Genomic DNA, 25,180 nt, shown 5'->3' with positions numbered 1-25,180 from the left:
GGGCCGCGGGCGCTGCCGCAGCGGCGGTCCCGGGGCGGGGCTTCGCGGGGCGGGGCGGGGCCGCCGCTCCCCGCGCGCCGGTTCCGGTTTAGCGGCGGGCGCGGAGCTCTCGGGCCTTGGCAGCCGCGGTGCCCGGGCGCGTCATGGCCGCGACCGCGTGGATGCCCACGGTAGGCGGGGGGACGGGCCGGACCCTACTCCGCGGTGCCCGGGACGCGCCCCGGAGCTTGCTGGCGCCTGAGGCGCGGCCGCCCGGCCGCAAGGTCGCGGTGCCGCCGGGCCCTGGCAGCGCTCCGAGGGGGAATGGCCGCGGGGCTCGGGCCGAATGGCGGCCCCGCGGCGCTCGCGAGTTCTCTCCTTCCTCCTCCCCCCTCCCCGGGACGGCGGCGGGAAGGGGCCGTGGGGGCCGTTATTGGAGCGGGCCAGGCCGGGGGGGCGCCGCGCCGTCCCTCGGAGCGGCCTGCGGAGAGGTCGCGCCGTAGAGGTCACAGCGGCGGCGGGACCACCGCGGCTGCGGGCAGCTCCCGGTGCCCGGGCGGCAGACAGCACGGCATGGAAACGCCATTCCCGCACAGAGCCCGCGGCACCGGGCACTGCGGAGCCGGCTGGCACAACTGCTGCCGGGCTCTGGCCGGCGACTTTCTGGCCCCCACACCTGTCCTCTGGGATTTACAGCTCCGAACCATTCTGAAACGCAGGCCTTATCCCGGGGCTGTCACGGAAATACAAAGGTTTTTTGCCTTGAGTAAATGAAATTTATTTTGTACCTTTAAATGACAGCTTGCTTGAGGCAAAGTCATTGGGGCCGCCCCATTTAACCTATCTGCTAGAGTAAGGAAGAACTGTCAAGAGCTAATCATGACACGTGACTTTAAGGTCAGAATGGATCAGTTTTCCTTGGGTAGATTCTTTGTTGGTGCTATCAATGTTGAGCTTCAGTGTAATGTACTAGGCCCGTGATTTCTGACCAGACAGACTGTGCCCTTTCCAGGGCCACTCTGGAATGTGAATCCTGATTCTATATGCAGGAACTGTACCATGAGGACACTTAGGCTGTACAGTCAACTTCACATTTTCATTTGATTGCTCTGCCTTCATCCTCAACCATAGGGCCTGCTCTGGTAAACACTGCTTGCCTGTTGCAGTGACCTTGTACATCTCGTGTCGGGCTACAAGTAAAAATAGATCTAGCTTAGATTACTTCTCCCCCAGTGTTCATTAAAATACAAGAATTATATTATTTTATAATATATTAATTTATTATATTATCATTACAATATGAGAATTATATTATTTCTAGTGGTTTCTGTTGGTGCCAACATAGTTTGTTCCTTTTGCTACACATCATTCTGTCAGTAAAGAAAAACAAATGCAAGTGGGACAGGAGAGGAATACGAATTGCCAAAGTCATTTCTAGCCTGATAGCTGCAGACAGCCTGCATATGTGAGTATGGCAGAGTTGAAGTAGCGTGAGCAGTTAGAAGTCTTTGGGCTCTTAAGTCCCAGAGGCATCAATAGTCCTAGAGAGGAGGTTAGGATTGGGAGGCCATGATTTTTCTGCAGAGTTGGGATTTTGTCCATGGTGCTCAGCTGGGCAAGAGCCCAAGCTTAGATACCATCCCAGTTTTGAAGCTTAATGTCAGTTCAGAATACTCAGAAAATGTAATTCTTTGACTGTGATGTGTAGACTTGTTGGTATGGTGAATTTTGTCTTCAATGTGCATTTCAGTTCCACTTTTAAAAAACCGTCAGGCATGCAGAAGGCAACAGTACAAGACCTACAGGTATAAAAGGTAGAAGAACAAAATTCACCATAGTTTGAATGGAAGAAGTGACACTAAAACATAAAGTAGTTTTGGAAACACCACCTAAAATGTGTAAAGATACTGTCCACTCAGCTGCTACCAGTGAAGTGTTTGATTTTTCACTTTGCTTTCCGCATGTCTTTGTCCTTAGCATATGATGTATTTAGTTAGAGTCCTGCTTTGCCTGCATGTTTGTTTCCAACGTGATGTGTGTGAGGACTCCAGGTGGGGTGCAGGGGCCCCCAGGCAGGACGGGAGCATGGGGCAAAGCGTGGCTGTCCTGGGCTCACCTTGTGCTAAGAATACCCACAAGGCGTTGCTGCCCTGAGTGCTGGACTGCAACTTGGCAAAGCACTGCGTACTCTGATTTCATCTGGATTTTTATACTAGTTTGAGATAGGAGACTTAAAGCAGTATGACTTTAAAAAGAAGATTTGCTGCAATATTGTTAAACTTGTAAAATCCCGTTTGTGCAGTAAAAGAGCATCTTTTTGTTTTGGACTTTTGCAGGTTTCTCGATTGCTAGGTGCTTTCAAAAGCCAAAAAAAGGTGACCAGAAGTTTTGGTAATGCTGTGAGTATAATAGTCCCATTTTTTTCTTTTAAGAAGTTTCTCAATAAACGGGTTTGGAAATTTATAAGATCACTGTTATTCTTATGTTCCCAAAAAATAAGGACCAAACAAGTGAACATGCATGCTCTTAATGCCATCCTGGATTTATATAGTTAATCACTGTCATTGGCAATTGCACATCAGTGTGAGAATATAAAAGGCACTAGCAAAAAATAGAAGTGGTGTGGAAAGTTTTCACAAAAAACAGACATAAGCCAGTCTTCTGGAAATCACCTGGGAATGAGCAGATACATATTGGGCGAAGTAGAAAGATTGTTGAGAAGCTTCTCATTTTCTTTCTTTTGCAGACTTCCTTCTAAGCACTAGATTTACTTTACTGCTGCTTTTAGAACTCCTTGCATCTAAAATTCTGCCTTTTCAAGGTCCTTTTTAAACTATCTTAGACGTTGTGTATTTCCCTGTAGATGTTTTACCTTCTTTTTTGTGTATGTGTTTGAAGTGCCCATGGGCCTTCTTTTTGGTGAAGACAGAAGCAGGGCTCAGCACCCTTTAAAGAGGAACTGTGGCTTTTCATAAGTTGTGTAGAGCAGCAGGTACAACAGTTAGAAAAGAAACTGAAGGGTCACTTGTACAATATAAAAATCAGAAGCTGAGGGACCCCTGGTTCTATTGAAAACACAACAGTTTCAGGCTCAGGTGGAGCCCTGCAGCTGACAGACAGCACTATACTATGCTTGAGGCATTTCATCAGTGACAGCTTACTCAGCAGCAGTGTTCTTTTATCTGAAGCTCTGTTTTTTTGTTGTGCACAGTGAATTTCTTTGGCTCAAAAGTTATAAAATCTATCAGGCAATATATATTGAAGTTCTGGCCTGTGAGTTGATTCTGTTGGGGGTTTTTCGAATAATGTATGTGAGCTGCCTTTTCTGTAGGTAACAATGAGCCCACAAAAGCTATTGGATCTCTTTAAATAAAACAAAATGAGCTGGAGCACGTACCCTTAGAACAGTGATCATAATTTATTTTTTTCTTCAAAGAAGAATACATTCTTCCTCTGCTATTTGTTGAGCCTCAGCTGTGCACTTTTTTTACTTGTTTGATAATGAGAAAAGAAACAAAACTGAGGACATTATGAGAGCTAAATAAGTTGGTATTGTTTAAAATGGGCCTGAGATTTTTAGGAGGTCACTTGAAAAGTTTAGCTTGGCATGACCTTTTTTTTAAGCTGAATGTAGCTTTTCATACACCATTTCTAGCATGTCTCAGTATCATGCAGCATGTTGATAATATTGTAGACATATGTGGAACAGAGCCATAACTAGGTAATACAACTTGCTCTCCAGATTTCCAGAGGAAAGCATGCCACGTTAATTAATTTCCAGGAGTACTGAGCAGGAATCTGCCTTTCACATTCAGCCTCTGTTTTGAAATAGGAATAGTTAGTAGGCAGATTTTTAAACATTTCTTTCAAAACATTTGCACACTCCCTGGGAAAGCAAGCCAGTCCTTCTCCTGTCCAGGACTGCTGTTCTTCATAGTGAATATTTGGTAAACGAAAATTTATTTTGTTTTCTAATAGTTACTTGGTTCCTACAACACATGAAGATGTTTTCTTTGTAGAAAACAAACATTCATTTGTTGTACTACTGATATTTCTTTACCTAGGTACAAACAGTAACTTTAATCCCAGGAGATGGCATAGGACCCGAGATTTCTGCTGCTGTCATGAAGATCTTTGATGCTGCCAAAGTAAGTCATATATGTCTTGCTATAAGCATTGCAAATTGAACTACAGTAGAAAAAATTAATTAGGCATATTTTAAAAAGCTTAAAATCTCTTCTAAGAGATTAAGTCATATTTAAGCTATTAAAACTTCTTTCCAGTAGAAAGAGTTTGAAGCTTCAGCTAATAAATGACAGGAATGTGATAGCAAGGCACGCCTTGAAACTGTTAGCTGACAGAAGAGGAGAGACTTGAGAGCAAATGCTGTGTTTGATTTTTGGAAATACGAACTCAATGTCATGTGAAATCACCTTGTTGATGTAGTAATCCTGAGCAACTGACAGAGGATGTTCTTTCATTTATTAGGACTTCAAGTGCAGGTCAAAAGTGTGTGTGAAAGGACTGGCTCATGTCAGCAATCCAATGGCTGTGCTGCCAAACACATTAACTTCAGTGAGATGAAAACTTACTGTGTCCAAGAACTGTTCTCTTAGCTATCTGAGAAACTTCACCAGAGCCATCAAGTTTCCCTGAAAGGAAATACAGCTCTTCAGGCAACATGCCTGTTAAACTGTTCCACATTAGTAACAGTACCCAGGCATATTCCCTTTGTATTACAGCTATCCAACGTGGATTTGAAAACGTGAAGTTTCTTTAATGATGTTGTATCTTTTCTTTTGTGGTCTTTCCTGATGAAATGAATGGGTGGCAGCCTGTGTCCGCTTAGAGTCTTGTGGTGAATGCAAATTCAGAAAGCATTGTGGAGCATGTGCAGATTTTCAGTGAGACAACACATACACATCTATGTCATGCACAATCTTCCAGTCAGTGGGGATGGCGAGTCCTCAATGAATTCAGCTTTAAAATGTTGTCTCTTGTACACAAGGAACTCAATAGCTCTAAAACCTTTAAAGAAAAAGCACTTGTGTATATGACATCTAGGGTGCCATTGTGGTATTCACATTTATGACTGTTTGCTGCTCACACTATTTAATTTCCACTTACTCAATGACATTTTTCAAAAATTACTTTAGTTTAAACCCTCACTCACCAGCGAAAATACTGTTTAGAAAGGCCTGGACAAAATTCCTTACACACCTTCTTGTGATAGTGAAAACTTGAAGCAAAGTCATGACATTCAAGTTAACATAGAGTGTGTGTGTTTAGGCACCTATTCAGTGGGAAGAGAGGAACGTTTCGGCTATCCAAGGACCAGGAGGGAAGTGGATGATACCCCCAGAAGCCAAAGAATCCATGGATAAAAACAAAATGGGATTAAAAGGTATTTTAGGGGTTAATACACAGATATTAAATACTAATGTGTTTCTCATGAGTTTGATGTAAAGCCAAAGTTCTTCCTCTGTAGCACAATAAAATAGGGGACAGCCTGTCAGGTAGTTGTCTGTAATCTTGGAACAGTCCTTGCAGGAAAGGTTCATGCAATTTCCAAGCCGTAAGTTTGACAGTTATTGTAGTTGAAACTGGGTACGTAACAACCTTTGGACTCTCTGCGGAAGGCATTCCTAAGATACACAACAGTATGCAGTACCTGTGTTAACAATGAGCAGTATCTTTATATGTTTTAATGAATACATTTTGTAAAAGCTGTTCCATGTAAAGCTCACAGTTTGGCCTTTACCCAACTGATGAATGTGCCTGTGCAGTAGTTGGCAGAACAGAGAACTCCCATGGCATTCCAGCATAAGGGTTAAACAGGAGTCTGGAGATCTTCTGTAGGAGTCCAACTTCACCTAGAGTTTCAGCTCTCAGATCCATGGAGTGGTTTATTTTCTCGTTCATCCTTGTGTACTTTTTTTCCCTGTAGGGCCTCTGAAGACCCCAATTGCTGCAGGGCACCCATCAATGAATCTGCTGCTGCGTAAAACCTTTGACCTGTACGCCAACGTGCGTCCGTGCGTGTCCATCGAGGGCTACAAAACGCCCTACACGGACGTGAACATCGTCACCATCCGCGAGAACACCGAGGGCGAGTACAGCGGCATCGAGCACGTGGTGGGTGCCTCAGCTGCTGCCTTCTGCTGCCTTCTGCTTCAGCACTGCTCGCTTTGCCCACTCACTGCTGTTCAGTGGTTTTTTTTTTTACGTTTGGCACCCATAAAAATGTTTCTCCATTGTGAAATGCATTCTGCCTCACTCAGAATTCTACTGCTTTTGGTTCCAAATGGGAAGAATGAACTCGCACTGCTGATGCACTTCCTGTCTTGCAGATTGTTGATGGGGTTGTGCAAAGCATCAAGCTGATCACAGAGGAGGCCAGCAAGCGCATTGCAGAGTTTGCTTTCGAGTATGCCAGAAACAATCAGAGAAGCCACGTGACTGCTGTGCACAAGGCAAATATTATGTATGTTGACATTTCTTTCGAGAAAAACAAAAAAAAAATCCCCAAAAATTTCATCAGAAATAAGTGCTTAAGTCTTATTCAAATGGCAAACTTCTGCTGATGGCTCTCGGAGTCAGTAAAATGGGAAAAATTCAAGTAAATGCCTCCTAAGAAAAATGGGCAGTACTGATTCAGTATTGACAAGGCTGAAGTAATTGTGTACCAATGTTCTTATTAGCTAGTTTGTAGTAATCCTTCCTCTCAAACCTTATTTTAGAAACTTTTAAACAAGGAAAATGAATTTTAAAACTGAGGATGAAAGTGGCTGGTGTCTTTTGCAGTTTCCACACCACTTAAAACTGAACTGAGTCATAACACATGTGATATGTGACATCACCTTCACAAATTCACTAAGCCTTTCATAAATGAATATAAGTCATTCTGAGAATTAATGTATGCTGTTTAAACTACTGATACAGAAGTATTTTAGGAGAGATAAATAGTCACAAATCAAATTTCTGAATTCTAATTAAACCCCTGTTGCATGCAGTTTTCTTTATCTCCAGTAATGCTTCCTTACAATAACTGTAATATTCTCTTGCTTGTCTAATTGCAGGAGAATGTCTGATGGGCTTTTCTTGAGAAAATGCAGGGAGGCAGCAGAAAACTGTAAAGATATTAAATTTAATGAAATGTATCTGGATACTGTATGTCTGAATGTGAGTATTTATGTTTTAGTTGTGGGGTTTTTGGGGTTTTTTTAGTTTAAATTCTTAACCTGAATGAAAATATACTTCCTTCTAGATGGTTCAAGATCCATCTCAATTTGATGTGCTTGTTATGCCAAACTTGTACGGTGACATCCTCAGGTATGGAGATTTTCATTTAAACTCCCAGCATGTAAAATACTGATACTTTCCCAACAATCACTGAGGTCACATGCAAGCCAGATCATCTTATGCACTCAGACTTCTTAACAGACATCAACTGCTTCAATTATTAATATACTAATGGGAGGGGCTATCTGATGAGAATGTGTTTTTATTTTAGAAAATCTGTTTCTGCTTATGGAGGCTGTGAATGTTGTTCAGATGGGACAGAGAGAAATTTCTCCAAATGTGTGAAGAATACGATGGCTTACATTGTAATAGAGAATGAATGCCTGGTTAGATATTAGAGAAAAACTTTCTCATCCTCAGCACTAAGATTGTGTAGGGTGATGTGGGACTGTGATGTACACAGGGAGCTCATCATACATTTAAATCAGTCTGCATAGTCACTGAAGAACTAAATATGTGGCCTCTCAATATTCTGCCAGCTCTTGGTTTATGCATTACTTTTCCATACTGTCAAATTAAATTTTATATTTGAATAACATTAATACTAGAGGTTCTTAGTGTCTTGAAGGCAAAACCTATCAACACACATTTTCCATCTGTAAAATTATTAGGTAGAGTGTAAATTCCATTAAACACCTGTAAAATTAAGTGTTTTAATCTGAACTATTAAGTGTATTATGTAGAATAGTTTCTTCTCACACCTCTACGGAGAGATTGAGAAAAGATCCTGAACTGGAATTTTTATTTACAAGTTTGACTATTCGCATGTTAGAATCCATCTCCTGGTTTTGTACAGATAACAAATTTAAAGGTAACTTATGTAAAAGAAGAAATGCTTCTTAAGCTTCTCTTAAAACAGCACTCTCTCTGTGATAAGGCTGTGCACGTTAGGAAAAATCAGATTTCTAACTAATGCCTCTTGTTTTAACAATGGTGAAGGTGTGCACAGGGCCCTCACAGCAGCTCTCACTATGTGACTATTAACAAATAGATCCAATCAAAGGAGTCTCATCATCAATACCATTTCAGAGAGTTCATTATCAACCATTTTAAAGTTCTCACAGAAATTCCATTAAAATTGCATCATTCTAAAAATTTTCAATAAATTTGAGTCTGTTCTGAGTCCAGACAGTTCTGTATACTGTCACCACTGGATGAGGTCAAACCTGCTGCTCTAAAAGTATGAACAAAATGCCAAGTAGGTTCCTTAGACTGAATAGGTCTGAATAGGTAGAAGACAATCTCTTCTCTTTAAGCATTAAATACTTAGAGTGACAAATGCAGACTGTATTCACGCTCTTTGTAACTTAAGTGGTTTATTTTAGCTTAAAATATTGCTCTGCAAAGTCATCCAAACTTTTCTCCTTGTTAGTCCTAAGCTAAGGACTAACTTAGCATAGTATGAGCCAAGTTTGTAGGCAATAATTACGTATGGATGTGAAAATAACAGAGTTGTAAGAGCTTTGTTCATCAGTGTGTTCAGCTCGGGAGTTACAGTATGACAACAGGCACAGTTGGTTTGTTGTTCCCCATGTTAATTTTGGTGGAAACTAAATGCAAATTGCTTATATCTGATCATCTGCTAATGTCAGACTTACGACCTGCAGGCTGTTGAGTAAAGAGGGGAAAAGCAAGTCTGGTGTCACTTGGAAAACATTCCTTAAGCTGCACACGTACACCACAAAACCACCAGTAATTCACCTACCTGAGCAAAATTCCTCCACATTTTTAGAAGGAATTCACATGTGAAAAGTAGTTCTGGGCCCCTTCAGAGGAAGTAAAATTTTTGTATAGGTACAGGGAACTGTACATAACAATTAGTTTTTGAGACTTCTACACATATGCTGTGCTTCTCTTGTTGTGCCTGTGTCTTATCAGCTTTATTCTAGTATTTGGAATTTCCTTTTAATTTTCCTTTATTACATTACCTTCTGCTAAGCTCTAAGAATTTTCCAATGTTCTGATGGGGTACAGGTGGCTAACAGCCATCTATTCTTTTTCCATATTATTCTCAGACTGTACAGGTGTATAAATTAAGTTATAATTGCAGTTGATTGATAAACAAAAATATTTTAATACCTTGCAGAGAGGAAACTGTATATGGAAAAACTCATGGATTGTTTAATTTGGTGGTTGGGTTTTTTTCAGTGACTTGTGTGCTGGACTCATTGGGGGTCTTGGAGTAACACCGAGTGGAAACATTGGTGCCAACGGCGTGGCCATTTTTGAATCCGTAAGTCTTGTTACACACAAAGGGAGATCAGTAACGACTTTGTCTCAGCTTGAGAATCTAAACTTTTCCATGCCATACAATGTGGCTGGCAGTCATCTACAAAGATCTTCCTAGAACTCTTTTTTACTGTGAAGATACTCAAGCTTTACCCTGACAGACCGGTTAAAGTAAATATTCCATGTAGGTTTTTTGCATATCCATTTTTTGGCCGATATTTTATTTTCCCACTTTTTGGTATGATAAATATCCTCTATGAAATAGAACTTGATGGGCTCAACTGAAAGGTATTAGGTGACCTAGTTTTCCCTTTCTGACATCTTTGAACTGAATTGTTTTGATCCTTGATATCTCCTTTCCACTGACTGTATCACAGCAAAGTAAGTCCTGTTTTAACATGAAGACCCGTGGCTCAGGTTGCTTGCACAATTGCCTGGGACATTTTAATCAGCCCTAATGACATAACAGATAGGTTTACTCTCATTTCTAGGTTCATGGAACAGCACCAGACATTGCAGGAAAAGACATGGCAAATCCAACTGCCCTCCTTCTGAGTGCTGTGATGATGCTGCGCCACATGGGACTGCACAAACACGCCACCAAGATTGAGTCCGCTTGCTTCGATACAATTAAAGATGGCAAGGTAACATGAGGGTGTGCAAATAAAGGCACTGAATTAAAATCACATCGTATCAAAGCAACAATTAGCATGGAAGATTCACACCAGGGTGGGGGATGGCCTGCTGAACTGGCCTGTTGCATGAGCAGTGCCACTGTCCTTCCTCTGAGAGTAATTGTATTATCTTTGGTGATATTGAATATGCCCTGCAGTAATAAGGGACAGGCTGTAGCATTCCTTTTGTCTCAGCAATGCTCATCTTAGATTTCCACAGCTTTATGAACTCCAGAATAGTGAACTGGATGGTTCTTTTTGAAGAAGGGAATCAGAGCTTTAAGTAACTCTTAGCATTTCACTTATAAAGTTTATGAAACCTACAAAGCATATATATTGAAATTTGGATCCTGAAGTGAAGGACACTCATTTTCCTTTCACAGGCTTCATCATCCACTTTGTTTATAGCATTTCAGTATTGACCGTAATACTTCTGTCTGTCTTTTCAGCTTAATTATTTTCTTTTTTTGTTCTTACTGCTTTCACTCATTTTTGACTTAAAAAGAACAGTTTTTATCCAGTATTAAACTTTTTTTCTTTGAGGATTGTATATGTTTCTCTTTGGAAGAAAGTGTCTTCAGATTAATGACTCAGAGGGGATATTGGGGGGAGAAGGGGCTTATGCTCTGAAACCTGACAAATTTGTGGCCTTACCATTATTGGTTCACTCTTCTAAATTCATGTCCATCTCTTGAAAACATATAGTTTAGTTGTCAAGATTTTGAAGATTGCAGTTAAAGAGGATTAGCTAGTCATGCTGGTTCATTTATTTTAGGCAGGACCATGAGAAGCTGCTTTGTAATTAAAAGTAACAAGAATGCTGAAACCAAAAGTTGTCATCATTTTGTAAGTTTGCAGCTATCTTGCTGTATGTAGGAGCCAGTTTAAAAAAAAAAATCTAAACTTACAACTGAATAAAGAGGTGCTCCTGTAAAGTTTCCATTCACTGCTCTGGAAATGATATCCTCCATCAGCAGGTCAGTAATTCCATGGAAGATAACAGTGCAAGTTTAAGGACATGGCTACTTACAATGTTACAATTACGTGCTCACAATGGAAACAATCTTTTGAATTGAAAAGCCCCATAATGCAATCAAATTACAAGATCCTAAAATAGTAACCATGATTGCTTCTCTTGCTTGTTATTCCTCCCTTCCCCTCAACAAGCTAATTAAGACACGTGGGTATGGGAGGAAAACTAATAATTTTAATTATCTCCTAGAGTGCTTGAATCTAGCTAGGTTAGACAAGTAATGTTGCCCATTTTTTATTTTTATTTTACTGTCTTCATGTAGAAGTCTCAAAGACAGGAGTTGTACTTGATGAAAGAGATTTTGAACTCTACATTTCCTCTCTCCTAAATAAACGAAGCAAATTTTGAGAATTGTTAACATGCAGCATTAAGAGTTGTGTGCTTGTTCATTAAAAAAAAGACCAAATATTTCTGAATTACTCTCAATTAGATATCCTTGTGCTGAGCCTTCATATATGAATTTTACTTCCAGAGGACAAACTTCTTACTGAAGATGTAAATACTTAATCATTAATTACACCGTTAAAGCATTTTGTAGAGCTTTGACCACACACACTTTATTCCTGTAGTTAGGATGAAATCATGTTAAAATCACGTTCAAATCTGATAACATTATAAGCACTTCATGTATACTCAGGCTTTCTCTCCCTGCACAGTCCTTTTTGACAAAGTCTCTATGGGATGCAGAACTCAAACCTGATGTATTCCTGCTCACCTTATTTACCATCCATAGACAACTTATCATGAGAACATCCACGACTGTTCAGAGACAAGACTGGCCCCATAATATATTCCAGTAACATTATTTTTTCCTTTCTTTCTTTCAGGTCTTGACAAAAGACTTGGGAGGCAATGCCAAGTGTTCAGAATTCACAGAGGAGATCTGCCGCCGAGTACGGGACAAAGACTAAACCTCCTCCTCCTCCTCCTGCTGAGGACTCTGGAAGGACATGTCACAGAGTACAATATATGTAACCTGATATCCACATGCATAGAGTTTGCTTATCTCCTGAGAGCAAACTTTTTAGCTGAGGCCTCTCCATTAATAAATCTAGTCCAAATGGCTACAAATGATGCTTGTGCCTGCTTTCGGTGGACTTTTCCAAGTGCTTTGTTTTATTTATTTTTTTCTACCTGGTGAACATTTTTATGTAAGTGAATTCCTTTATTGGCACTGTAACTGTCTAATATTTTCCATTTCAATTAGAGGGTTTTACTTTCCACATAGAAAAATTACACAAACAAGCCAGTAACAGATTAGTGACATATAAATGCACCTTAATGTTTAAAACCTACTTTATTGATCTTGTTGAAATGAAAAAGATAGGTTTTCAGCCTGAGTAGCACAAGATGATCTTCATGCACAGAAACGGGTATAAAATAACTTAAAATAGCAATTTTGTATTAGAAGCAACAGGAAAACCACTTTAATACTCTGGTGATTCATGAAATACAGCCCTGCCCACAAAAGGCATGAATTAAGAAATACAAAATTCTAGAGATTTAATCTATTTCTGTATTAAAAAAAAAACCTACAACCATTAACCAGGGGTGAAAATTAATGCTGAAGTAAAGTTATTTTTCAGATCTATATACCAAAATAATTCTTACAAGTTTTCCTCTCTGAAACACACTTTACAATAGAGTCCTAATGAGGGCAAACAATACAAAATTACTTCCACCATATAGTGTGAGAGGAAAGTATTAACTTTGCAAATTTACACTAAATTTTTCATTACTTTGGCTAGAATGCTTTTTGTGTTGTAGTTTCTGCACAGTCTGTTCAGTGTGTCTTGCTGTATTGACTAGTAATTTTATTCTAGAAACTCTGAATGTAAGAGACAAGCCCTAAATGGATTAAGACAGATCAGCGGTTTGGCTCTGGTGCCTGTGTTCCAGAAATACATTTCATCCCTATTCAAGGGGATCTCAATCTATTTTTTCCTTGCTTACTAAGCTTAATGGTTGCAAAAGCAACTCGTTGCCCTCCCTTCCCCTCCCCATCAGATGCAGATTGTCACTTGAGTCATTCTGATCTGTAACTATCAAGGTATCGTTTCCATTCCTGGACCTGACAAGTAAATATGTATTTTCAAACTCATTAGTATAGCACAGGATTATCTCTCCTGCCAGAAGCAGGCTTCTTACAGCTTCATTTTATTAAGAGAAAGTAACTAAGTGGAGTAATATCAAGTGGGACTGTTTAGGGCTGGTTGTTTCAGAAGTAAAACAACTTTAGAGTAACAACTTGTGTCACTCTCTAAAGTAAGCATCCCAGCTTTTTTATACAGTCTAACAACATGCTGGAGGAGATTTATTCCTCCCACGCTCAGCTGATTGTGAATAGGGCAACATTTCTTTCTGTGTTTTTCCAGCTGCTGCTTCCTTGTTTCCTTCAGATTGATATTGTTAAAGAAATTCTGAATTACCATTGCGCACAAAATGGGGAAGAATAAACTTTTCAAAGTCCTATTGCTCTTTTGTTTTTATAATCTTAAGCTGCTGCTTTGTCTTATATATTGAGCTGATTATTGGTACTTGCAACAAATCTTAGGTCTGTAAGATCTGTGAGATTGGTAATGGAACTTCTATGGAAACCTTATCCTGTTCTGCATCCTTTGTCTCAATAACAGGCTGTGGCCTGCCTTGCCTGTGTGAGCTACTAGAGCTGCCTGCCAGAGATCACTTACAGCACACCCTTTAGACAACTCGTGCCAAGCATTTCCTTCTCATAATGTGATTTATTTTGCATATGGGTAAGAAGAAATGTCGCCCACATTTGTCAGAATTAGTGCACTGTGAATACTGAAACATGCAGATACACGCTGACAAACACTGCTCAAAGAATAGCACTGTAAACAATTTTAAAGAAGTTTCTGTAATAGCATTTTAATGTGAGAGCTCCTGTATTTATTCCTTTGTGCCTTTCAGCCTTAGGGAGCTATTCCTCTACTTCTGATTATTTGTTTTTATGAGAAATAGTAACGCTTATTCCAACATGGACTTAGGAAGCAAACTGCTGTGTTCACAGAAGTCTGAATTGTAGGCATTACAGAAAGAAGAATGTCTTCAGGTTCTGAAATGTGTTAGTGAACAAGAAAGTGTTCTCTGGGAAGGGAAAAAAATCTCACCCCTTTTGATTTTTAAATTTTTTTTAAATAATTATCACTGGAGTGGTATGACAGTTTCATTAAGCAGTACTGCTATCTAGCAAAATATATCATGAGCTAGGAGAAACATCCTGTAAACAAAAGAAAAAAAGAAAAATGGAAGACTGTATAAAATACCTGTTATGATTCAATCTAGAGGAATTAGTTGTATCTGCTTTATACAACACAGATCTTTTAGTCATTAAGGTCATAAAGTAAAAGCAGTACTAGAGAATGGACACACTGTAGAAAAATGCTTCTGTAAAAAGAGGACAAATGATCAGGTGAGTATCAGGAACAATTAAATTGACAGCAGCTTTCTAGTGGTTTGATCAATAGACTACAAACTTAAAAGCATAAATCTTTGTTAATGCTTTTGATGAGAAAATACTTCCTTTTGTTCACAGATCTTTCTTAATGCTTGGAGGAAGCACTTTTTATTCTTTATAGAAGGAGTCTACTTCATTTCGGTATTTCTCGAGCACAGCGAGCCGCTTCAGCTTCATTGTGGGACCTTAAAAGAGGGAGAATCAATTCCAGAAATGGGAACAAAAATTCCTACTCAGTTTGAGCTTTGGTGCCTGAGTTTTTTATTGAAGAGCCTGTTGGGAAGAACATGCTCTCCTCTAAGCACAGATAAAGGCTGAAAGTGAGAAGTAAGTGTGATATGTGAGGTTGCCTCCACATAAGCATGAGGACTTCAAAGGGAGCTGCAGATAAGAAGGTGGTAACTAGCTACTATTTTTTTTGCTAAAAAAATATGGTTTTGGAAGCTTTTAAACAATTCCCAGTATATTCAAAGAGCCTGGTAATGGGCTTTGGTCTCCATTATCAGGCTTTCACTATCTTGCTGATTTTTTTGTTTTCTTTTAAAGAGAAACTTTTGATGCCTTAAGCTTTAGCTTTTACGTTTTCCAGATCAGGACTGCTTTAGTGTATAGCTCTCAAACTCCATGGCCTATCAGCTACTGTTCTCCCACTTTATTCAGAAAAAACAGTTTCTCTCTAAGCCTGAAACCCAAGGTTACCTTATTTTCACAGGCCCCAAAAAATGTGAACTACAGTGAAGTGGGGGGGGCCACACGAGGGGAATGAGACTCCACTACCTGAAGCTGTAACTGGACATTAACCTCCAACATGCAAACAGACCAAACTTACATCTGTCCAAACAACGTCTGATGGCTGTCCATCCTGGGTCTAGTCTCTGTGACACTCCTGCACTGCCCAAGGTGTACCTTGTGAAGGCCTTTCAAGAAAAACCTACCCTTTTACCTCTGTCTAGCCTCTGTTCTAGGTAGCCATTCCAGGCATCACTTTCAGTATTATTACTGGAAGTTATTAATACTTTAATGCACATGGAATTAACCAAAATTGCTTAATTACCCCAAACAATCTGAAATTTAAGAGCTCTACATGCAAATGAGCACACATTCATAAATGTGTGCACAGCAAAAACTCCAATTTTTGTATTCATTACCACACACTGCATAACGATTTTTTCCTCCTGTACTGAATATTCTTAGATCAGCAGCCTCTTAACTTTGTGTACCTCAAGATAAATCAGTAAGTCTTACCTAGTTCTCCCCCAGAAATGGAAAAATCTCTTGGCAGGACGATCCATTTCTGAATGCAGTGAACCCTGTTGGTAGCAGTGCTGTTGACTCTGTCGATTCCCTCCTGGATGGCTCTGTAGATCGTCTCATCTCTTGGAGCTACAATCTCGGACACTTTGGTGGCTTTACTACCACTCCTCTGGCAGAAGTCTCTGGCTTGCTCTGTGAGAATGTCAGTAGGATCAGATGTATCTGGGTCCAGCACGGTCTAAAATATCAAATGAAGTGAATCATTAAACATTCACTCTGAAAAGGCATTAACAGCTTCTCTGACCAGGCCCTCCCCCTTGGGAAGAAGGCTCAGGATAAACACACAAACATTCTGTAAGCCTTAAAAAGCAGAAACACCTACAGATCACAAAGGGCTTTTCTTTCCACTTGGCTACCAAATGCAAATATTTTCCACTTATATGCAGATGTCATGAACAGACTTGAAATGTGTGAATGAATTAGGCCATAGAGCCCATCTCTGACCTTGAATTTCTGCCATATTTTCCAAATGACTCCATTGTTACAGGGAAATATTTAGCTCGTCGTTCAATGGAATTATTATGGTGTAATGCAAACAGCTTGAGATAGAAGTGTTCCTAGACTTCTTAAATTAGTATTTCTACTGCACCTGAAGATAGGGAGTATTGGTCATAGAGGTAAACAACTTCAAAACACCTAAGTGGCATTCACTAGGTATGTTCACAGAACTGAAATGCAAATGTTCCAGGAGAACAGTGATTTCTTAAATGAAGCTTATACCCCAGCAAGGCTATTAATTATTTTGTTCCACGGTCATCATTCTTGTGTTATAAAAATAACAAATTGTATAGAAATGTTTCTGTTGGAAGGTTTCTGAGTTTGCCCATAACAGAAACATTTGTTGGTTTTGCTCATCTGTAAAAATAAAAGCTATTGTTGTGTTCTGTTAAAAAAACTTCTCAATCTTCCAGCATTTCTTATATAAAAATTTGGATTTAAATAGAAAATAGCTCTTATTGTACATGCAGGAGAAACAGCAGTAAATATGTAGATGTTTAGGTAACCCTAGGTTTAGACTCAGCAGGATTTGTCTGTAGCTGCTACATGTTTTTTCTCCCTGCTAACATCTTCCTATCTAACTTTAGGTCTTTTTACAAATGGTTCAAAATTATTATTCTTTCATTAGGTGCAGGTGTATAACTTCACAGAAGGCAGTATTTAAACTGGTTTACCTTTAAGGTCAGGAACATGGACAAAAACTTCTTCTTATCTCCAATCACCATAGCATTACTAACAATTGGAAGTTCTTTTTTAACAGCATCTTCAATTGGAATTGGAGGCACGTTTTCACCTCCTGCTGTAATAATCAAATCTAGGCAAAAAAAGAAAGGCTATTAATTGCATTCAAATAAATTCCAGAGATCAGGCTGATGTCTGGCTCAACCTCCTCCTCTTATTCTGACATAAAAAATACAAGATTTTTTTCCAAGACAGTATTTTTCAAATACCACAAATCCTATTAATTATCTTCAAAACAAAAATGCTACTATTTTTCAAATGTGTGCTCAAGTTCTCAGATGTCCCTCAGTATATTTGCTCCAGATATTTTTTACATTATCCAGTAACAGCTTATTCTCAAGGGACTGTTACATAACGGGAATTTTTCTTTGAGAGATCATTTCTTCCAATTTAGCATAGGATTCACCCATTATTCTATTACTGCTATCTCACCAAAAAGCAAGTTCATTGTTGTCATGATTAAAACCAATTCTTAAATCCACCAAGAGGGGTCAGACAAAAATAAGTTACTACTGGAGGAAGGCTTGATAAAAGCAACATTTGTTCTGAAGTGTAACATATATATATTCCATGAAATTATTACAAACTTGAGTATTCTCTAAGTAAATGGCAATTCTTTGCTTTTGTTATATTGGTGACTTCCGATTGTGCTCAAATAATTGTCTTTGCAGCAGTTCAGAACATGCTTCAATAAATAACACAGACATGCTTTTCTAGGTCTAACTTTTCCTTTCATTCCACCCTACTTTTGTAATAGTCTTGTCTTTGTCTCAGATCCTCTACCAATCTCTCTGGCCCTTAGTTTTTCATTGTCCTTATTTGGACTTGGATTTAAAACTTCAATCAAACTGGGCATAGGGTTATTTTATCCCGGATTGTCTACCTATCCTTAATTCAGAGTAACTGCTGTGAGTTCAGCAAACCAGACAGACACAAGAGACACACAAATTTTATGAATTGAGACAAGGGGTTGTTACTGCTGTGCTAAATCAGACAAGAAAAGAAGTTAAAGTCAAGACAGCTGTATTTGGTGCAGGCTATTAATACTACCAACTTCAGTCCTGATTCCTAGCAGGACATGATGCCACCTGTGACGAATTCACTCATCTGTGTTTCTTTCTAGTGATTCATCTTAAGTTCTAAGATGATATTTACTCAATTCTTAAATCTTCCTCAGTTACGTCTTGCCTGTGACCAATCCCACAGTCTGAATATGCATCATGGAGAAAGCCTCCAAGTCAGCAAGTGACTAGTCTCAGTCCCGTGAGCCTTCAGCCAGTGTCCTGTAGTAACACCTAAGTGCATTGCTTCAGCTGTAGCTTGCCCTTCTGCTCTCGAGCTTCAGCTCTGGTCTCTGCAAACACAACCTAAGACACCAGAGGAACCAACCTCTGACCTACAGCACCGATTTCTCTGCAGCATAGGGTGCCTCTCCTTCCCTCCTAAACATTCTAATGTGCAATTCAGACACTGGCAAGGTTCAGAGGGAGACTGGACAGCTTAATGATATCATTCAAATCAAACAACACATTAAACCTGTGTCAGTAGTTTATATTGCTAATTGTAATTAATACTGAGTAAAGGGGTGGGAGATGAAAAGCCTGGCTGTAGGAAGTGAATCATCTCCACCTATTAGAGACTAGAGGGAAAGCTTCCCTGAACACAGAGCACACTGTGGTTTTCTCATAGGAAAGTTTATTTTACCTTCCTGTTAGGGCAATGCTGCCAGTATTAGAGGAAAGACACTTCATTAGATGGACTACAACTGAGAGATGACTGAACAGTGCTGAACATTTACCAGTAACAGAGAGCAAGATTTTGCCTATTACCTTTAATTCTTCCAGTGACATAGAGAAAGCCATCCTTGTCTAGCTTTCCTAAATCTCCAGAATGCAGCCACCCCTCCTCATCAAAGGCTTCTTTTGTTCTGTCTTCCATATTTAAATAACCCATGAAAACAGTCCTTCCCCAGAAACAGATTTCTCCATTGCCTTCTGTATCTTTGTCCACCAGTTTCACTCTGCATCCAGGTGCTGGTTTACCACAGCTACCAGAGAAGAGCAGAAAAACCCCACAAGGATCACAGAAACATCAAACACAATACTGATAAGCTGGGCCAACGTGCCAAATCCCTGAAACTGTCAAAATATCTTTGCCCAATCCCTGAAACTGTCAAAATATCCGTGACTGCAATTATCACCATGCTGTAACTGTCCAGCAGCCATGGAATACTCCTTCACTAGGGCAGATTTGTCAGGGTGTCTGAGCACTTTCTGGCAGTCTGTCTTGGCCTGCACTTGCTGCTTTTCCCCCCTGTATCTGCAGGCATAAAACCATTCTTGGTTTTGAGGTCTTGCATTCCTCCCTTGGGCAAGGGCTAGGGTTTATGTCAGATGTAGTCACTGTGTTTGGCTATAATGCTGCAACTCAGTTTCAGTGCTCCTGGCACAGGAGTCAACCTGTTCAAATTCTGACCTGGAAATTATTCTGACTCCCAAAGTCACAACAGAGTGGCAATGCACTCAGGGAAAATAAAATAAGCTCCAGTGTCTTTGCTGACCTTAATAAATACTTTTTTCATAGATAAAATGAAACAGATCATATTAAAAAATAGTAATAAAAGTAAAATTACCTGTGCTGCCTGTAAATGTAAGGCCCAGACAGGCAATGTGGGCCTGTGGTCTCACTCATCCCATAGGCCTCATACAGGGTGATGTTCAGACCCAAGAAGAAATACAGTGTTTCTGTGTTGAGAGGAGCAGCACCACAAAAGTGCTTCTGACAGGAAGAAAGCCCCAGTGCACTACGGATCTTTGCAAGCACTAAGTAGTCTGCTAATCTTGTCCAGAGCTGCTTTAGATCACTGCTGAGCACAAAATACACAAGTAAGTCAGAGCAACCTAGGAAGTTTTCTAAACAAAATCAGGCCCAGATTTCGTTTGGACACGTATTTGTCATTTGGTTTTGGGTGTTGACAGAAGTTAGAACATAAGTAAGGTGACACATTCATTCTTCTTTCATTTATTTGGTGTCTTGTGTTTCTCCTATCTTTGGAGCTTTCCTACCTCCACCTCTTGAGGTATCTGAATTCAACAAATACATAAAGAATCTATAAAAACATATTTTAAACAACACAGCTCTTGTATACCTGTTTTTTTTATCAGTTAAATGTGTCTCTGAGAACCTACACCATTGAAATCTGAAATTTGCAAGATCTATCTGAGAAACTGAATGATAAGACGAGCAAAGGAATATCATGGAATGATATTTTGGAATACCTTTCTGCATAAGAAATTTCCCGCACTTCATTGTAAAATAATTCACATCAATAACAATTGATAACTACACCCTCCCCCCTGCACTATATTTGCTGTTTTGCCAAGCCAGATTTTACCCACTTATACAAAGAGTCTCACTGAGGCTTCATGGTTTTTTACAAGGAAATTGCTGCTTTCAGGTTGCTGGAAATCTCACTCATTGTGCTACACACCTGTTTGAGCCGTTCAGGTTCCTCTCCAAGCTAAGTGACATAGCCCAGGAAAGCATTTTCTTCTTCATAAATCCTGACTGAGCAGAAGCATCCTTTAACTTCTCCATGATTTTCTCCCATACTCGAGGAACTCCCATGTGAGATGTTGGCTGCACTTCTTTTAGTGTGTTGATCAAGCTGCCCTGTTATCAAAATGAAATAATTTCAACAAAAGGCACACAGCAGAGAGAAAGAGATTTGGTGAAGTAAAACCTGAATGTTTCATTCTGTAGGACATCTCTAAATATGCAGAACATAAAGAAGGGCTGCTGAGCTCACTTCAGTCACCAATATGCACTAATATGTGTCAGTCTGACACAATGGGGGAGGTACAAGGAGAAAAACACACATGGTCAGTTCCTACAGCCTCCCTTTTCTCCAACAACTGCTTATGCTTCTTTTGCCTCAAAAGAACCTTATGAATATGAATTATATATTTTAATTAGAGTCTAGAGCACTGGATCACAAATACAATCAGCTTTATTTTTCCATAACTCTTACAAAAATCTCATACTCTCAATCTTCATCCTCTACAACTTTTCAAATACCATATTCTCTCCTTGGGATGTTTTCTAAGATAAAGAAGTGCAATCTTAATTAGATGTAATGCAAGACAAGGTACCTTTAGAGCATCTGGCTCAGCAAAGTAAACTTGCTCTCCCCATTTGATTCCAGTCCACAAGTCATAGATCTGTGCAGCTATGTGGCTGAGTGGGAGATAACTGACTATAGACTCCTGCTGGACCTCTGCAGGTTGCATGTCTCCTGCTCTGCTGCAATGGGCTGATGTCCAAGTAATCTGTTTAAATAAATAATACAACACATTAGGTATGGTCGTGATTTTGGTTTGGGTTTTCCTCCTTTCTTCCTCTTAACACAAACGTGTTATCCTCTTGCTGTGCTAATGAAACTGTGAAAAATCTGCGCTCACAGAAAGACATTGCAGTATTGACCACACACCAGTCTGTCAGTTCCCTGGGGACACTGCCAAAAGCCAGATTACCTTTGCAGCAATACAGAAGAGCAGATAACGTAAGTAAACACAGCATTTGTATTTACTGGCTGCCTGACTGGGCTGTGAACACTAGCAGCTCCCCATGCCCTAGTGACACACTCAGCCAGGCAGCCATGGGCTGGATGAATGAGAAACAAATTGATCTGTCCCTTCCTTTCCACCTCTCCAACTCTGCAGGCTTTCTATTAAACTGGCATCTTCCACCAGTGCTGTATCTGCAAGTTAGAAAAGGAACAATAAATACTCAGTGATCAGTGAGCTCAAAGGACAATTTAGAATCAGCCACAAGCTCATTGCCTGGTACTGATCATCCCCTGGCTAAGTAAGCACTGAGGAGGAAGATAGCAGCTGTACTCCATTCCTCTGGAAGCCTCTGGGATATTCACTGCAGTGGCTCCAAGTGACACACACACACACACACCCCTCTCGTGAGAGGCAGCACATACATGAATAGTTCTGAAGTTGTGTTGCTTGACTTCTAGTGAACCTGGATGATGTTTCCCCCTCCTTCTTCCTATTTCCCACTTTATCTCAGAAGATGCAGTTCAAGGATGCTAAATATGCATATCTTCATCCTCAGAACATAGCATATGGAAGACACATAAATATATGTGATGGTGTGAGAGACAATGGAGAAGATATATGTGCACAAAAATAAAAACCAAAACAAACAACACCACCCAAAAACCCCCCAAGCAAACCAGAAAACCCCAAGCAACAAAAAGAAACAGCTCTTTCTCAGACAAGTCTGTGATCTAAACTGGGTAGTGCAGAATACAGAAATGAGAGTATTCAAGATGGCAGAGTACAGACACAAACCACATGTATTCCTGTTATCACAGCACATTCCTCTGAAATAAATTAGAAGGTACAAGTGTAGGCTTGGCCTAAGGAAATAGAGATTCTCAAGAGAGGGTTTTAAGGAGCAGTGTGCTGCCAGGTTAGGCCATCCAAGTTTAGGTGGCAGCACTGGACAAGCAGCTATGGGAGATTCACACAGTAGGAAGAACATGATGTCTTTAAGATGTGTCTGTATTCATTGCTTTTACTTCAAGCTTTACAGCACACAGGCACACTCACAGCAGATCTGTGAGGGTCATGCAGGACTGATTCAGCACTGGTTTTTTGCACATGAACAGTGGCAAACATCTCTGACTAAAGAAGGCAGCAGCAAAGCTACAGGCATGGCATGCTTTCCACTGTTTGTCAACATATAAATAGCCTGTTTGTGATCAGCAGCCAAGAATAGTTTGGCAGCTGGCATGGAAATGACACCAGACTCCTTTGATATAAAAGAGCATAGATTTGTAACTTCAAATCTGTCTTTTTGTCTCCCAAGTTCATTATGTTCTGCTTCCAGGTACTAGCGCATTAATTCCCTACATTTGGGTGAAATTGCTGTTTCCACATTGTGCATGTCTGCAATAATTTCTGCTTTAAGGGGTGAGGCCTCAACTTAGACCATCCCTTTGCATAGATTCTCTATGTATTCAGAAAGGCTTCCTACCACCTTCCACTCCTGCTCAGACACCAAACATGTATCTTTCCAAGCAAACCTCTGTGGAAAGTCCTTTTAGCAAACAACTTTGCTTTTGTCTACATCTGGAAAATTTCTGTTTGCAACAACACAGGTAGGGTTACTGTCAGCACCAGCACTGAGCACTGGAACTGTATTATCCTCCAGTGACAGACATAGAAACCTGCACACAAGTCCAGGAACAAAAAGCACCAAAGTAAAAAATCCACACATCCACCCACAATTTTAATAAAATCTGCAAAACCAGTCCATCAGGCTGTTTTGATAGTAGCTGGCTGATGTATATGATTTGCTCATTTCACGGTGACCTATGACATTCACTTGAGAGACTTTATGGCAATCTGTGAACTACATTTATGAATTCATGCATTAGATCTCACAAGAAATACAGTGAATAAAAATTTCATATTCATAAAGAACTGTTCCACTTTGTGAAGGGCTGTTTGAATGGAGTTTCATTCTTTACCTTGTTTGTACTTTACCAGAAACAGCTGACTGCCCTTTGCTTTGCAGTACACTACCCAGGCTGTAAAAGCCAAAGCATCTCAGGGCTCTAGGATGTACCAGCCATTTCAAACCACAGGAATAAATATCCCCACACTTTGCTGTTTCTCTGCTACAGGAGGAGCCTAAAGTACCTACGTTGTCATGACTCAGCATGGCTCCTTTTGGCTTCCCAGTTGTTCCGGAGGTGTATATCAGAACACAGCACTGATTTGGCTTTTGGGAGTTAATAATGTCATCCAAAGTACTGTCAGAGACGTCACCTCCCAGCTCCAGAAACTCTTCCATCTAGAACACGGAACAGAAAATGAAATACCAAATGGCTTCCTACAAACTGACATGGTACTGCATCTTTCCTGTCTCAAAAATGTTAGAACATTTCAGTGCCTTGCTCTGAACACATGTCCAAGGCAAGTTTCCCCAGACCTTGGCTATGGAAGAAATATAGTGAATTTATCTTAGAGCCTAATGTGTGAATTGCAAACTGACTATCTAAAATTTTGCTGTCATGAGTCTTTTCAATGTCTAAGAAGGAATAGTAATACTGTTCCTCCTCCAACGTGGATACTATGGATAAGTCATGGAGGCTAAAACTCTGTTACATTCTCATACTTTAAGAATGATTTTGAGTATTATTTAAAGCAATCTGCATGCATCATTTTTAAGAGTACACTTGTAACAGCTCATCTATCATTCACTGTACACTATATAAATATAACTATAAAGCAATTGAACGACAACTTCTTTGCAAAAGCATTATTATCCAGATGTGTGAATGTTTGCCCAAATTATGTGCTCTTTTATAGGAAACAACATATGATGATGCTGGTCACAACTTCCATTCAAATTTGGCTCATTCTAGAGTGAGATAAAACGTTTATGACGCTGGACTTTTGTGCTGCACAAATTGGCCTAGAAGAATCCTGAACCTGCTCCTCTGTATTATAAGGGTTGCTCCCCAATACTTCTGTTGCACACCCCTGATGTGCTGTTAAGTGTCACATTGCTTGCAATGCTAATTGGAAGCTACGAGTATCACAGAATTTTTAAAGAAAATGGATAACCAAATGGTCAGTTTCCCATTGCAATCATGTGATTCATACTGTACTACAGAAGTGTAATATTTAAATGCAAGGTGCAGCACCTTCCTTTTTCAGCAATTTCTTGGAGCTATATCTAGGACCACAAAGCAGTAATGGGGATGATGAGAAAAACAGAGGTGAAAAAGGAGAGCCTCTGCTTGAGGGTAGTTAATTTCTTCTTTCAGACATCTGGCATTGCCCTGGGCTACTAAGATTAGAATAGTCAGCGTCTGTGGCACCTTAACCTCCTTTTCTTGGGTGGCAA

At 40.0% G+C, this 25,180-nt stretch overlaps 2 protein-coding genes across 6 annotated transcripts in view; one reads left to right on the top strand and one right to left on the bottom strand.

The window, feature by feature from the left end:
- Window positions 1-18: 18 nt before the first annotated feature.
- Window positions 19-12,288, top strand: IDH3A (isocitrate dehydrogenase (NAD(+)) 3 catalytic subunit alpha). 2 transcript variants are annotated; one of them, XM_038147661.1, is made up of 11 exons: window positions 19-170; window positions 2,316-2,378; window positions 4,044-4,127; window positions 5,269-5,383; window positions 5,927-6,114; window positions 6,330-6,463; window positions 7,059-7,161; window positions 7,247-7,311; window positions 9,430-9,514; window positions 10,002-10,154; window positions 12,045-12,288. In XM_038147661.1, exons 1-11 carry the CDS (start codon window positions 144-146, stop codon window positions 12,126-12,128), a joined length of 1,101 nt encoding a protein of 366 aa, XP_038003589.1. In that variant the 5' UTR covers window positions 19-143; the 3' UTR covers window positions 12,129-12,288. The 2 variants fall into 2 exon arrangements, with proteins under 2 accessions (XP_038003589.1, XP_038003590.1); XM_038147662.1 differs by lacking the exon at window positions 19-170 and adding an exon at window positions 1,733-1,793.
- A 207-nt stretch (window positions 12,289-12,495) lies between these two features.
- ACSBG1 (acyl-CoA synthetase bubblegum family member 1) overlaps window positions 12,496-25,180 on the bottom strand; it is a 40,909-nt gene continuing 28,224 nt past the window's right edge. For 3 of the 4 annotated variants that reach the window (XM_038147629.1, XM_038147630.1, XM_038147627.1), the window contains 8 exons: window positions 23,972-24,121; window positions 21,400-21,576; window positions 20,739-20,920; window positions 19,881-20,114; window positions 19,078-19,295; window positions 17,182-17,321; window positions 15,941-16,187; window positions 12,496-14,880 (listed from right to left, as the gene is read on the bottom strand). In XM_038147629.1, the coding sequence (XP_038003557.1) occupies window positions 14,804-14,880; window positions 15,941-16,187; window positions 17,182-17,321; window positions 19,078-19,295; window positions 19,881-20,114; window positions 20,739-20,920; window positions 21,400-21,576; window positions 23,972-24,121 (1,425 nt within the window). In that variant the 3' untranslated portion in view covers window positions 12,496-14,803. The remainder of the gene's footprint in view (window positions 14,881-15,940; window positions 16,188-17,181; window positions 17,322-19,077; window positions 19,296-19,880; window positions 20,115-20,738; window positions 20,921-21,399; window positions 21,577-23,971; window positions 24,122-25,180) is intronic. The other variant, XM_038147628.1, reaches the window with a different exon arrangement.

Source organism: Motacilla alba, chromosome 10 (genome assembly GCF_015832195.1).
Source record: "Motacilla alba alba isolate MOTALB_02 chromosome 10, Motacilla_alba_V1.0_pri, whole genome shotgun sequence".
In the NCBI taxonomy this organism is placed as follows: domain Eukaryota; kingdom Metazoa; phylum Chordata; class Aves; order Passeriformes; family Motacillidae; genus Motacilla; species Motacilla alba.
This window is presented reverse-complemented; position numbering and strand designations above follow the sequence as displayed.

Bases quoted from the DNA above. Each gene is read 5' to 3' on its own strand.
- IDH3A (XM_038147661.1), top strand. From the start codon at position 144: ATGGCCGCGACCGCGTGGATGCCCACG. The intron at 2,379-4,043 runs GTGAGTATAATA...TTCTTTACCTAG, and splicing joins CCAGAAGTTTTGGTAATGCT to GTACAAACAGTAACTTTAAT. The intron at 5,384-5,926 runs GTATTTTAGGGG...TTTTCCCTGTAG, and splicing joins AAACAAAATGGGATTAAAAG to GGCCTCTGAAGACCCCAATT.